This window comes from Schistocerca nitens, chromosome 1 (genome assembly GCF_023898315.1).
Source record: "Schistocerca nitens isolate TAMUIC-IGC-003100 chromosome 1, iqSchNite1.1, whole genome shotgun sequence".
Classification (NCBI taxonomy): Eukaryota; Metazoa; Arthropoda; class Insecta; order Orthoptera; family Acrididae; genus Schistocerca; species Schistocerca nitens.
The window spans coordinates 923,175,461-923,191,184 of record NC_064614.1 but is presented as its reverse complement, the minus strand read 5'-3'; the positions used below and the strand labels follow the sequence as shown (position 1 = coordinate 923,191,184).

Below are 15,724 nucleotides of genomic sequence, written 5' to 3'. Positions count from 1 at the left end.
TTCACTACCTGAATAATTTCTTTTATCTCATCATACATTTCTTCAATTTCTTCAATTTCTTCATCATCTGCAGAGCTAGTTGGCATATAAACTTGTACTACTGTAGTAGGCATGGGCTTCGTGTCTATCTTGGCCACTATAATACATTCACTACGCTGCTTGTAGTAGCTTACCCGCATTCCTATTTTCCTATTCATTATTAAACCTACTCCTGCATTACCCCTATTTGATTTTGTATTTATAACCCTGTATTCACCTGACCAGAAGTCTTGTTCCTCCTGCCACCGAACTTCACTGATTCCCACTATATCTAAATTTAACCTATCCATTTCCCTTTTTAAATTTTCTAACCTACCTGCCGGATTAAGAGCTCTGACATTCCACGCTCCGATCCGTAGAACGCCAGTTTTCTTTCTCCTGATAACAACATCCTCTTGAGTAGTCCGTGCTCGGAGATCCGAATGGGGGACTATTTTACCTCCGGAATATTTTACCCAAGAGGACGCCATCATCATTTAATCATACAGTAAAGCTGCATGTCCTCAGGAAAAATTACGGCTGTAGTTTCCCCTTGATTTCAGCCGTTCACAGTACCAGCACAGCAAGGCCGTTTTGGTTAATGTTACAAGGCCAGATCAGTCAATCATCCAGACTGTTGCCCCTGCAACTACTGAAAAGGCTGCTGCCCCTCTTCAGGAACCACACATTTGTCTGGCCTCTCAACAGATACCCCTCCGTTGTGGTTGCACCTACGGTATGGCTATCCCCACCAACGGCAAGGTCCATAGTTCGTGGGGGGGAGGACATTGACCATTGACCTCCCAAATCTCAGATGCCACTGTTTTCTAACCCCCCCCCCCCCCCCCACACACACACACAAGAGACCTTTGGCTACACAATTAAGCGCAGTAAGCACAGGGAGTGGTTTAAATATTTCTCCATCCTCCTGAAATGCATAAGAAACAATTTTAGTTGTTCTAGAGGTGAGTGAATTTCTGTTCACATTGATGACCACAATTATTCTTGTCTCTTCAGAATCAAAAGATTTATAATATTCAGCAAAAACTGACAGAGAATACTGGGAAACTAATGGTTGTCTATGCAGATGAAACTACTGAAGTTAATGAAGTAACAAATGGAAATATTGCTGCTGTTTCAGGTCTGAAGGTGAGATTAAAGTTTTAATAGTGTTGGAATATGCTGTGTGACATATTTAGGTCTTATTTATTTAGTTTAACATTAATTTTTCTGTTTCTTCAGAATACAGTAACAGGAGATTTTCTGACATCATCATATGCCATTGCTGAAAGAGCTAGAAAGGCTCTGTCCTTAAGGAATAAAGCCACTGTGAATGAAAGCTTTGGAATAGACACCATTGTGCCGGACCCCGTCTTTTTTTGCTCAATAGAGCCTCCATCACAGGTACCTAACATTGATAGTATATTAGGAGCTGATATTTATTCGTTTGGAAAATAAATTTTGCTTTTTGACTCTAGTAAGAAAATGTGGAAATATGATAGTTTAAAATATGATGGGAGAAGTGTAGATTATTCATCACTTTTCATTATATCATCTTATGCTATTGACTCTCCTTGATCTTTCTCTGTTCTTTCTTTTTCTTTCTTCAGTGTCCATGTACAGGTTGCATCTGCTTGTCGTATATTTTGCTCACTTGTTTATTTTACTTTTAACTCCTTTCCTGTTCTGTGTTTCACTGTCATAATTATTCTCCTGGACATAGCTCTGTACAGAGTGTCTCTTATCATCTGTGTTGTTGCAGGGTGTATATGCCCTGGGACAACTGGGAAATCTGGGAAAAATTGGGAAATTTTTTATCTGGTAGAAAACTGGGAAAAACCCGGGAATTTTTCATGGTTTTAATTTTCAGTTAAATTTTTGTAATTTTGACTGGTAAAAACTGACACTCTAATAAACAACAATATTGTATCCCACTACTACAACATAATACTGGAGCAATAAAATGTAAACTATAAAAAAAATAATATAAAACTTTAGTTGCGAAAGAAATACGCCCTTTACAACAACAAAGTACCATGCACACACAACCATCTGCCGATAGCAAAATACGTCAAAGGCCTTAGGGCAAAGACTATGCTATACTTTGTAACAGCAAACTGCTTCTGATGAACGTGACGTCACATCTGTTTACATTAGATTCATTTGAGCAGATTCCAGTGGGCTTACGCGCATGCACAGTTCAGTCGCATGTGAGCAGTCCCTTCTCCCGCTTCTGCCTACTTGAACCCAGATGCTAACCGGAAAAAATTTCTGGAACTATCAAGTGAATTAAAATACGTTCACATAGTTATGGAAGGCTGAAATATGTTGTCAGTTTCAATTTCCTGATTTTATTTTATTTTCACGTTTTGGGCAATCAAGCAATAATCGCCTTCCAGAACAATGAAATTTCCAATTGTTCACTGAATTTCCACGTTTTCATCTTCTGGTATGTCTGGCATTTTGCCATAATAAAGAACCAAATGTGAGATAGTACAGTTCTGGCGCTTCAAGAAATTTACATCCCAAAAACCACACTGAAAATTTTAATATGCGGTTTGGACCTACTTCATTGTGAATGTGGACATACAAATGTGCACTTCAAGCTGAATTATACATTTTAGTATGGTTTACGAAATTCCAAAGCTCGTGGAATATCCTCTGATGTTCTGTTTCTTTTATGATCTCTTAATGCTTTATACCTGTGAACATACAGGTATCCTATGCCATCGTAGCTGCACATGTGCAATAAGGCTTGTTTTATGGCTCTCTCTGGCAACAGCCGAAAGAAACCAAGACCAATATCACATGTGAAAGCATATCTTCTGTTGTAGCGTATTAATATTCAAGATCAATGTTATATGTGAAAACTTAGCTTTTCTTGTAATCACACTATGTTTATTAATTTAAACCCTTAACTTTTCTCATTTGTGGGTCCATTGTTCTTAAGTGATTTTGCTAGCGGCTGACAACATCATGTTTCCTATCCTCTGAATATCTGCTGTCATGGCTGGCGAGATGACGTGACATGAGCTATGATTCGCTTACAAAAGGGCATCACAATCTCTATTTCAATGCTTTGGAAACTATTGTGCTGTGTTTGGTGAAATTGGAATTTATACTTTGGTAATTATGAAAATATACAGTGTACATGTTGCTGCACATCAGATATCTTTCCAGAACCTTTTCTTTTTTGCTGGGTTTCGTTTTCCAAAGTGGCGGCTGGAAGGTCTATGCCGGTGTATAAAATGTTAACCATTCAAAGGGTTGATAAGTTTTAGATTGCCGTGGGAGAGAATATTGTCACTTTACATGGAAAAAAGTGTATTTTTTTAATCGGGAAATCCGGGAATTTTGTTTCCTTGTCCACGTATACACCCTGTCTTGGCATCATTTGATTACTTTCTACTGTTTGTTTCATTGTTTTAGTTTCATATGATTCTTATTTTTGAATGAACCTCAAACATAGAAATACATCTTCTAAATATGTTGTTTTTCTGTGTTTTCTCAATACTAATGTCTCTCAAAAGAACACAAATTTTATTTAAAGTCCACAATATGAATACTGGTGATTGGAAGTACACAGATGGGTGTAAAAGATCACCTGAAAGACTGTGTCATTTAACCAACTGTAGAGCTTTTGTTCATTGTAAATGAGTGTGTATACTATTTTTGAATGGTTTACAATGGAGTTTTGTGATATTCATCATAAAAAAGCACATAGTTATGTCATTGCTTAGAGATAGAAAGTATACGATGGATAATCTGTTCAGAAAGCAATTTGTCATAGCTTAGGATTAGAAAGTATACAATGAATAATACATTCAGAAAAACAATTTTAAAACTGATAAAAATAATTGGCTAATATTCAAGACAAGTGACTGTGAGAATACCAGACTCATTGAAGTCAGTACTTATGTCTTTCGATTTGGTGAAGCTACAGTGTCCAAATTTAAGCATAACTGAGAGATTCAAGCATATTTTTGAAGGGTTGCAAAACAAGAAACAGGCATTTGGCATGCCAAAGTGTTAAAAACATTGCTATTTGGTTCTCAATGAGAAAACACTAATTTAAATAAGAGAGAAAGATAGAACACTCATGGTTTGTATTGATGTGATAAGTGCTCTGGAATGGTTCAAGAGTTACGTTGAGAATGCCATTCATGAGAAAAAGCTGTGTAAATATCTGAAAAAGATCTTAATTGTGGGTACTCAGCTGTTGTTCAGCTCCTGAGAGCAACCCACTAGTATCCTATAGAATTAAGATTTAGACATGTTACCGTGCAGATGGGCATTATCCTGACAACACATTCTCTCCTCCCGAATTATCCCAGCCTCAACCTATGGTAATATACTGTCCCCATACCCTCCATCCAACTGTTTCCATCCCTTATGTCCTGTCACTTCCTCCCCATTCTTGTCTCCCACATTGTTTATTGTTTGTTTGCTACCCCCTGCCAATGCAGCCACCCATCTTTCCTTGCTCCTCTCCTTTTTTGCTCTGTTTTCCCCACCTGCCTGCTGCACCACCTCATGACACTGCATCTGTTGGCAGTCTAGTCCCTGCAAACTCCATCAGACAGTGGTCCTCTTCCCCCCAATCTTACACTGCTATCCCTTCCCCTTCCCTGCCCCCTCCAGAATGCTTCTTCCATTCCATATCATAGCTGCATTGTGGTCTGAGCTTCCAGAGTTGGTGATCATGTGTGAGTGAGGTGTGTTTGCTTGTGTGAATGAATGGTGTATGTTTCTCTTTCTTTTTCTGATGAAGGGTGTGGCTGAAAGCTTATGTTATGTTTAATTGTGCCTGTCTGGAACTTAATGTGTCATCTTTACACTATCATTTTGCACATCATTGACCATTGAGAAATTCATATATGAGAGCTGCTTAATGGTAATGGGCATTGTCTTCCATGTAGAGGAACTGCCAACTAACTGCACAGCTGAAATGTCACACAAGTGGTTGCAGTACTTCATGTGGGTGTTAAAATACGCCTAACAACAAATGAAGACCCAGACAGGTGTGTGATATGAATATTATTGCAACTTGAAGTAGAATTTGTCTATGAAGAGCACATTTCTTCATTCACTTATGCTCGAGTCAACTTCATTATTCTGACTTCAAAATAAATAGGCTAATTTCTGAAGCACTCTGAATCTCTGATACGTGTTTTGCTGGGAAACTGCAACTCCTTTGTAAGCTACAACCTCTGCAGTCAAATGTCTTGCAGACATTGTTGAATTTCTCATGTGTTTAAGATCAAAGATTGTTGCAGAAGAAGCTGAGTAGCACAGTCACCGTGGTGTAATGGTTATGGTACTACACTGTTGCATAGAGGGTCATGAGTTCAAAACTCACCTGAACTGCAAAATTTTAATTTCTATATTTGATACGAGTACATTCTAGAAGTATTGACAAATGTCAAGAATCATTGTACTTCAATGCTCTGTAACTGTGTATATACTGTATGTGTTCTGGCCAGAGGCAGTTCGCTCTGCGCTCTTGTATGTGCAAGTGCTGAATAAACTTTTGTTAAGTGAAGTTAGTGTTCATCATTCATCTAATTACACCTCCTTCTCTGTGACATTATTCTGGTGGAGGCGCTGGGTATTGGAACTTGTGATAGCACACATTATCGACGACACAGTGACTCCCATCAGGTCACGGCAGAGCTGCCGTTTACGTGGCGAGAAACCCAAGTTTGAGCCATATTCAATAGATTGCAATCTAATGGAGACAGAAGAAGAAGAGGCCGTTACAATGACAGCAACTGTGTGCCACCATATGAGACATCCTTCCAGGTTCTCTGGTGACGATGGCCAAGGTCCAAATAAGTGGCTGAAGGTATATGAGTGTATAGCCAAATTTAACAAATGGGATGACACCATGTGTTTGGCTAACGTATTTTTCTACTTGGAGGGCACTGCCAAGCAATCATATGAGAACAACGAGGAGAAGTACACAAGCTCGGAAGTATTACAGGTGGAAATGCACAAGTATTTCAGTGACACATGACGACAGAAGTGCAAGGGTGAAGATAAATTAAAGTGTAGGCCACAGCGTCCATGAGAAACTACAGCATCCTACATTCAAGATGTCTTGGAGCTGTGTAAAATAGTGGATCCTAGAATGAAGGAGGAAGACAAGGTTGCACATCTCATGAAGGGTGTTGCTAAGGACATGTATCAAACCCTACTCCTGAAGGAGGTTTCGACAACATATGACTTCATAAAATGGTGAGAGCATATTGAGACAATGCATCAAAAAAGAATTACACACAAGAAGTTTGAATCGTTTCCAAACATCTTATCAATGTCTGTGATGGAGGAAGGAACTGATTTCAAAAGTGTTCATCATTAGATAGTGAGAGAGGAAGTTCAGAAGGCACTTGGATTGCATGGCGAGCAAAAAACTGAGATGCTTCAAGAGGTCATAAAGGAGGAAGTGGAACAGACATTGAACCCAGTCTCTCATCCTACATTTCCCTTTAAAATGGTGAAAAAGTCGAGATCCGCATAAGAACCTGTTTGGGCACCAAGGAAGACTGACGTCTGGAGGACCAAGGGTAACCAACCATTATGTTTCCACTGCGGACGACCGGGACATGTGGTGCACTATTGTTGAGAAAGGTGGCGGAAATTTGATAATGTCCGCACCAGAAGACAGCAGATCGATCTTAGCCGACGCCAACTCCAGGACGATGAAGATGAACAAGAAGATGTGGGTGCAGGACAATGTAGGTCACCACTGCCACAAGCTAGCTGCTGGAGAGGACACTCCCCAACACGCTGACTAAAGTCTCCATCACTGTTTAGAAGCCCCAGTTGATCACATAGACGCCGCAACCTGGAAAACTAAAGGGTGTGACCTTTCTTGGAGGTGAGGCAACCGAAGAGAAAAATCCTCCACAGTTGGTCACTTCAAAAATGATAGGAAACTATGTCGGTATCCTCATGGGTGGCTGACCAGCCCAAGCTCTTGTGGACTCTGTCGCATCATATTCAGTCATTTCGGAGAAGTAGCATCGCCAGTTGCAGAAAACTGTATTCTTCGATAACCAAACACCTCTGCTGAAGGTGGCTAATGGGATATATGTAAAACCTACAGGAAGATGTGTCATTTGTGTGGATATAAGTGACCATACACAGCCCTTAGAATTCATCATCTTACAAGAGTGTAGCCATGATGTCATTCTCGGATGGGACTGTTTGTGAAAGCTTCTCAGGTGATTATAGATTGTGGTCACTCGAAGATTATGCTAGATAGGATGACATACTGTGGACAGGAAGATGCGCATCCGAGTGTGTGGAGACTATGTGTACTGGATGAAGTGATCATTCCTGCAGTCAGTACTAGAAAGGTAACTGTCATGTGTCATGCAATGCATCAACCCATGGATCTTGTAGTGGAATGTAAGAGGAGCACACCACTGAAAAATAATTTGGTCATCCCAGTCTCTGACATCTTGTTTAAGAATTGTGGATAGTTAACTGTCGCTGAGAACCACAGATCCTTCTAAGATGCATGTGCATAGCACATGCTGAGCCGTTAATTGCCAAACAGCTGAGCATCATAGAAACCTCCCATGCCAAGTCTGTGGGCGAAATTTAAGCTACCACTACGAGACAAGATCTTCTAGCTTGACTATCACCAGATCTCACTAAGGAATGACAGAAGAAGCTACTTGCCATTCTTCAAGAGTTCTCTGAATGCTTCAATCCACAGGTGAAGAGCAAATTAGACAAATTGATGGTGAAGCACTGGATTAGCACTGGAGACCATCCACCAATAAGCCAGAGAGCATACCATGTGTCAGCAACCAAACGTTGAATAATTTGTGACGAGGTAGAGAAAATGATGAAGAATGTCGTCATTCAGCCTTTACAGATCCCGTGGTCATCACCAGTGGTTCTGGTCAGGAAGAAGGATGGCAGTTGGCACTTTTGCGTTTATTACACGAAGCTTAATAACATAACTAAAAAGGACGTTTACCCCCTTCCACAAATTTATGATACACTAGATTGTCTGAAGGGGGCTAAGTTTTTCTCAACCATGGACATGTACTTGGAATACTGGCAAATCGAAGTAGATGAGGCTGATTGTGAGGAAACTGCATTCGTCACCCCTGCGGGCCTGTCTTAGTTTAAGGTAATGCTGTTTGGTTTGTGTAATGAACCAACAACTTTTCAACTTTTGAATGGATGAGGGATAATCTTCTGAGGCACCTGAAATGGATGATGTGTCTTTTTTATTTAGATGACATTATAGTGTTGTCAGGGACATTTGATGAACACGTGAAAAGACTGAGGGCCATATTTAAGTGTCTCCAACCAGGCCGACTGAAACTTAATCCAAGAAAGTGTCTTTTTGGAGCAAAAGAAATCAAAATACTTGGACACCTTGTGTCAAATGAAGGTGTGCGGCCAGAACCAGAAAAGGTGAGATCTATAATGGAATTTCCTATTCCTAAAAGTATTTGAGATATGAGAAGCTTCCTCGGATTATGTTCTTATTACTGTCATTTTATCAAAGACTTTTATATCAAAGCCAGACCACTCCAAGAGTTGTTAAAAGCTGATGCTAAATTTACCTGGGGTGGTGCTCAACAAGATTCTTTTGATGTGCTGCGAAAAGCTCTGACGACTAACCCTGTTCTTGGTCTGTATGATGAGAGAGCACCTGCAGAACTACACACAGATCCCAGTGAGTATGGGATCAGTACTGTTGTGGTGCAAATTTCGGATGAAAAAGAGAAGGTTATAGCCTATGCTTCTAGGACACTTACAAAAGCTGAGAGAAACTACTCAACTACAGAAAGAGAATGTCTTGCTGTGATCTGGGCCATGTGCAGCTGTTGACAGTATCTCTATGTAAGGCCATTCACAGTTGTTACAGACCATCATTCATTTTGTTGGTTGATAGGTCTTAAGGATCCAACTGGATGACTTGCCAGGTAGGCACTACATCTTCAAGCGTATGACATTACCATAATGTACAAAAATGGAAGAAAAACCAAGATGCCGACTGTCACTAAAGAAACCCTGTGCAAGACCATCAAGACTTTGATGAAGATTGATGTGTCGGCAGCTGGGCCAACACCTTGTAGATAGAGGTGGCTTAATGCACGCTAGACTAACGCAGACGGGCGTGAAGTACTGGAACAGGATACGTAATTAATGCTATGAAGAAAAGTATGTAGCTGGTATAATACTTAACTTTATTTTCTTTTTGTACATCTCTATGGTGAACACAAGTGAGACTCAAATTACAATCACTGTAAGGCTAATGGCGCCTTGCTAGTTCATAGCCATTAACTTAGCTGAAGGCTATTCTGTCTCTCGGCTAATGAGAGAGAAAGGCTTCGTACGTCTAGTCGCTAGCTCTGTCGTCCGTACAACTGGGCTGAGTTCGAGTCAGTCTCTCGAGACCTGCCTTGTGGTGGCGCTAGGTTTGCGATCACACAGTGGCGGCACGCGGGTCCGACATGTACTACAGGACCGCGGCCGATTTAAGCTACCACCTAGCACGTGTGGTGTCTGGCTGTGACACCACAAAGATAGTGACTGTCTTGATGCACTCCAGGATCTCTCTGCTGAGCAGAAGAAGGATGCCAAGATATCTCAAATTACGCTTGCAGAGGATGTGAAAGGACAATTTGAGGTAGTTAATGGATTACTTTGCAAGAAAAACTTTGATCCATTTGGAAAGAGGTGGCTACCAGTGATTCCTAAACTCATGCACTTAGATGTTCTACAGAAATTCTATGACACACCTGAGGCTGAACATTTAGGATTTATTGAGACATACGATAGGATCTGCAAGAGATTTTTCTGGCCAGGTTTATTTAGGAGTGCCCATCACTATCTGTCACACTGTCGAGAGTGCCAGAGGGTAAAGGCAGTTCCTCAGAAACCACCTGGGTGACTCATACCAATTCCACCAGCCAAAACATCTTTCCAGCATGTTGGGATTGACCTCCTCAGACGATTTCGAATGCCTGCTAGTGGCAATAGATGGATTATTGTTTACACTGATTATCTGACATGCTATGCCATTACAAACGCTGTGAAAACAGCTGAAGCATTAGAGTTAGCCAAATTCATCATGAAAGACATTGAATTAAAAACACTGTGCCCCAAGGTCGTTAATTACGGATCGAGGGAAAGTTTTTCAATCGAATCTTGTGACAGAGATAGACCATCGGTGCAACATTACTCATAACATGGCAACTGCCTACCATCCGCAAACTAATGGGCTTACTGAACGCCTTAATAATACCTTGCCCGACGTGCTTTTGTATGCACAAGTGCTGAATAAACCTTCGTTAAGTGAAATTAGTGTTCGTCATTCATCTAATTACACCTTCTTCTATGTGACAATATTAATCATGATCTTAGCCAATATTATACTGACCTGTGACTATCTGTGTCTTGGAACTATAGCCAAAGCTTTGAAATGATATTTAGTAGCTGCTGTGACTGCGGCCTGTATGTGATCTAATTTAAGATGCCTTCAGATTCTACTTAGCAAAACATAGTGAAAATGCTGTTTTTGTGTCATTGTATTATAAACCTCTCCAAGAGACTACACTTACTTTATTACAAAAGAGCAAACATGATTGAGTTATGAACAGTCTAATGCAGATAGCAATTTCTGTTTTCTGAGTATATCTTGACAGTAGCTTAACGTTTTCCCTCTCTGGTTGATTTTGTTTAACTTTTTGTCATTTTAGTACTATTGTAGTTATTGTACTGGAAGATAATATCCTTGATAGTGAATGACACTGCATGATACATTTGGCTACCTGAAATGTTCTCATATTTCCGAGTCAGAATTCACACTCGACAAGGAAAAATACAACTAAAAGAATACAGTCAAACTATGACTCCCACCAACACTATGCACTTTTGCACTATAGAGTGGATCCATAAAGATGTTATAAACTCTCAGGAATGCTGCAGGTGGGTAAATATTTCAATTCGAGGTAAAGGACCTTGGTCCAGAAACGACAGAGTCGAAAGTTATAAGGAAAAATTGTTCTAATACCTTGATAGTGAACCTCTTCTACTGCTAGCTCTTTGCTTTCCTTATTTTTGGAGGAGGTAATATGGACTAAAACAAGAAAAAGTGTCCATTAAATGTGGGCTCTTAAGCACGTGCCTTAAAAACTATGAACCTCGTTTAGTAGAAGAGTTATGTTTCACAGTAGCAAAGATGAACAAGTGTTCATAGCTCTTAAGGTATGCACTTTAGAGCCCATATTTCCTGGATGTTTTGTTGTTGTTTTGATTCATAGTACTGCCTCTTAAAATATGGGAAGCAAAGAGCTTGCAGTAGAAGAGGTCCCCTGTCAGAACAATTTTGGCTTATAACTTTTGAGAGCAGTTGTTTCCAGACCAGAGTCTCTTACCTCAGTTTGATACATTTCTCCTCCTCCAGCATCCCTGAAAATTTGTAACATAATCACAGCATCACCCTGTATAAGCCTAGAAGCCTCTGGACATCTACTGCTGTTTACCACAACTGTGCCAGACATATAATGTAAAACCTGCAGGACATTGTTTGCATTAAATCTAAGATATAATACTTTGAAAAGCAACTGTGTTTGGTGATAGATAGTTCTCCAATTACTCCTGCCAACAAAGGCTGTCAGGTCTCAATACTTAATAGTCCTCCAGTTCAACGGTTGGCAATGCCATTTTATTTTATGTATACAGTAAATCAGTACAAGGCTCCTTTTCACCAGAGATATTACTCTAGTCATTCATTCTTTTTAATGATCTTATGGATCTTTAGAGTTTTTGAGTTCAAATCTTTTAGTAATATACAGAAAACATTACTGTTTTTGTAGTTACAGTTCAGGTTGGCATAGGAGTGCTCCATGCAGGTGTTCGTGGCTGTGCTACAGATTTGTTTGCATATCTTCCCTTCAAAGGAGAAGTAGCTGTGTGTTATGATAAAGTTAGTAAGGTGTATGATGAATGAGATATTGGATATGGAGTCTGAAGCACAGGGCATAAGATGTTGGTGTGTGGGGAAGTGGCATCAACAGTGGCAAGTAGGGATGAAGGAGGTAAAGTAGTGGGAAAGCAAGTGATGGATATCTTTGACATGGGATGCTAGATTTTGGGCAATTGGTTGGAAGTGTTGATCAAAGAGGGCTGACATTTTTTCAGTGGAGGCACAGTAACCAGCTACACTGGAGCATCCAGCATTTCTGAGTTTGTCTGTTTTTGAAAATATGTAGAAAGTGGAGTGTCAAGGGGATGAGGATGGAACTGGATTCAAACCTAAGGTTTTAAGCAGGGGTTGGAGGATATGTTGGAATTCTGGGATGGGATCACTCTGCCAGAATTTATAGGTGAAGGAGTCAGGCAACTGATAAATGTATTTCAGCATGTAGCCACTATAACAACAATGGTTAAACCCTTGTCTGCAAGCAGGATGATTAGGTGAGGATCTGTTTTGAGGCTGTGTATGGCTGCCCTTTCTTCTGCTAAGAGGTTGGTGTTCTTAGGAAGGGACTTGGGGAAGGATGATGTGGCCAATTTGGAGATAAGGAATTTCTGGAAGGTGACCAAGGCTGGTTAGGTGCAACAGGGCAGGGATAGGATAGGGGATGAATAGTGATGTCAAGGTAACAATCGGGTGATGATGACCATGCAGTTGAGCACCCCTCAAACCAAACATCATCATCACCAAGGTAACAAGTTAAATAACTTATGGAGGTGGTGTCTGGAATGCTCTTCCAGATCCTGGAGAGCAAAGGATTCAATTTCAGAAATTTCCTTGTGGAAGCCCCATGTGCAAGGCCTGCTCAATCCTTGTAATCATTGCACAACTTTTTATATTGGTTGTCTAATAGGATGAATGACCACAATCAAATTTGACCAAGAGCAAAGTGGACCCACTCCCCAGTGGCACATTATGCAGCTGAATATAACCCGCTTGATTTTAATGGCTGCTTCACAACCTGGACCACCTGGTCCTCCCCTCCACCGCTACCTTGTATGAGCTGCACAGATAGGAGTTATCCTTACAACATGTTCTCCACTCCAAAAGTTACCCCAGCCTCGATCTACAATAACCTGCCATTCCCACACCCTCCACTGAACAGTTTCTGCCTTCCCTGTCCTTTAACATCCCCCCGTTCAGGTCCCTTCAGGCTTATTGTACTCACTGTTTGGCAATGCACCCTTCTCTGCTCCTCTTCTTTTCCACTTCCTGTTCTCACCACCCACCCCTTCACCCCCACGACCCAACCCCACAACCTCCAGATGCTGCCTGAGTCTTGTCCTGCCATCTTGTACAGTAGTCCCTGCATGCTATCCGTAGACAGCACTCTTCTCTCCCTCCACCATATTCTGCTATCCATCGCCTTTCCCTGTCCCACTCATGATTGTTGCATTCATTCAATGCAACAGTTTCAGTCCAGCTAAAGCAGATGGAAGTAATGGTCATGTATGGATGAAATGTGGATGTGTGTGTGTTTTCCTTTCTGTTCTAAACAAGGTTTTGGCCAAGAGCTTTGTGTATAACTCCTTTCCATTGTACCTATGTGCAACTAAGTGTGTCACCTTTACAGTGAGTAGTAATCTATCCTTTTCATAATTGACAATGTGAATTAAGATGTATTGTTACTCACCACATAGAGAAGGCACTGAGTGGAAGACAAACACATTTAAAAGTAGGCTGTAAAGTATCTGTCTGTTACTCAGCACTCTATTCTAATTCACATTGTCATAGTTGTTTTACTGTGGATTTACTGTTTTTCAAGAAGTGTGGCACAAATACCAGTATTCCCACCTCCATATAGATTATATGATCAGCACAATCTAAATGGTTTTGCTAGATCAAGGAAAGTAATGATAGGACATCTGTTCATTTTTATTTCTGTGTGGACCTCATTTTTAAGCAATTATATGGCCTTCCTTATAGAGGAGCCTTTACAGAAGTAAAACTGAGAAGTTTTCTACATAGTGTTACTGGAAAAGTGTGTGTCTATTGTGAAACAGAATACTTGCTCAAAAACAAAAAAATTGAAAGCAATGGGGCAGATCTGTAATGAGAGACAATTGATTATATTTATTTCTTTGAGAATGTACTGCTTCCAGAATTTCACCTTTTAAAGAAATGTGTTTTGGATCATTGACCAATACATGACTAACAGACTAGTCCATCACACTGATTTTTGTTACTTTTCGTATTGGGATTTTGTGTTTGTCAGTCCACCAAATCCATCTGTTTTCTTTTTTAAAATATATTTTGTTTATTTATTTCATTTGTCTATCAGATTCTGTAAGACCAAGCATGTGACAGCTACTTGGTTATAGTATGAGTTAGTACATAGTTTACAGAATGCTGGCTAGAAAATTTAAAAACAACAGAATTAATAAAAATGAAAAGAAATTGTGAGAGAGTATTCAAACAGATAACACATGACAGAGAAAGGTTCTTGATTATTGTGAGAAATTCCTGTACAGAATAAAATGAGCTTGCTTCAAGGAAACCTTTCAGCTTGGGTTTGAGTGATTGTGATTAATCACAAAATCTTTTGTTCTGCTGGAAGCCTAATGGCAATGAAAGCTGCTGAAAAGTGCACACCTTTCTGTACAATGCTGAAGGAAGTGTTATCCAAGTGTGTATCATTTTTCCATCTATTGTTCATTGAATGAAACTTGCAGTTTCTTGTAAATGAGTGAATATTTTGAATAACAATTCACATGGTGCGATATATGTATAGGGATGGAAGAGGTATAACTTCAAGAAACCTGAGCAATGGCCTACATGAAACTCAGAAACTGACAACACAGAACAGTATGATTGCCCTTTTCTCAACCAAGAACATCCTCAATAAGTGCACATAGTTTCCTCAGAATCTCTCTATATGAGACAACTGTGTGAAAGTAAGCAAAATAAACAAGCCTTCAGGTGTCAGAGACAGTGGAGATCATTCTGTTCTATACAGAAAAATTGTGACACTATAAACTTGTATCAAATTGCAGGAAGACACTTGGTGCAGGGAGTGGCAATTGACCCTCAACATAAACAAATGTAATATATTGTGAATACATACACAGAAAGACCCTTTCTTGTATGATTATAAAGTTACAGAAGAGTCACTGGAAGCAGTTATTTCCATAAATATCTAGGAATATGCATATGGAGCAATTCAAAGTGGAAGAAACACTTAAAATCAATCATAAGCAAGTCAGATGCTGAGCTGAGATTCATTGGAAGAATCCTCAGGATATGCAGTCCATCAACAATAGAAGTAACATTCAAAACGCTCATTTGACCACTAATTGAATATTGCTCATCACTGTGGAGTCCATACCAGATAGGGCTGATAGAGGAAATAGAGAAGATCCAAAGAAGAGCAACATTTTTCATTACCATTTAGTAAGTGCAAAATTGTCATGGAGATGCTCAGCCAACTCCTTTGGCAGATGCTGCAAGGGAAGCATTCTGCATTACATTATGGTCTACTGTTATAGTTCCAAGAACGTACATTCCTGGAAGAGTCAACCATACATTACTTCCTCCTACATATATTTTGCAAAAAGACCACAAAGACAGAATTAGACAGATACAAGTCCATACCGAGGCTTACCTGCAATCATTCTTTTCTTGATGCTTAAGTGACTGGAACAGGGCAAGAGGGACACAAAGTACCCTCCACCACATGCCATAAGGTGGCTTGTG

General features: G+C 40.0%; 1 protein-coding gene across 10 annotated transcripts in view; it reads left to right on the top strand.

Annotated features, from left to right (window-relative positions):
• Positions 1-15,724, top strand: part of LOC126192659 (ribosome-releasing factor 2, mitochondrial) — a 253,755-nt gene that overhangs the window by 120,850 nt on the left and 117,181 nt on the right. For all 10 annotated transcript variants that reach the window (XR_007538482.1, XM_049932628.1, XM_049932619.1 and 7 more), the window contains 2 exons: positions 1,036-1,167; positions 1,261-1,422. Coding sequence is in view for 9 of the 10 variants with exons in the window: in XM_049932628.1 (XP_049788585.1) it covers positions 1,036-1,167; positions 1,261-1,422 (294 nt within the window). In the remaining variant the exon portion in view is untranslated. The remainder of the gene's footprint in view (positions 1-1,035; positions 1,168-1,260; positions 1,423-15,724) is intronic.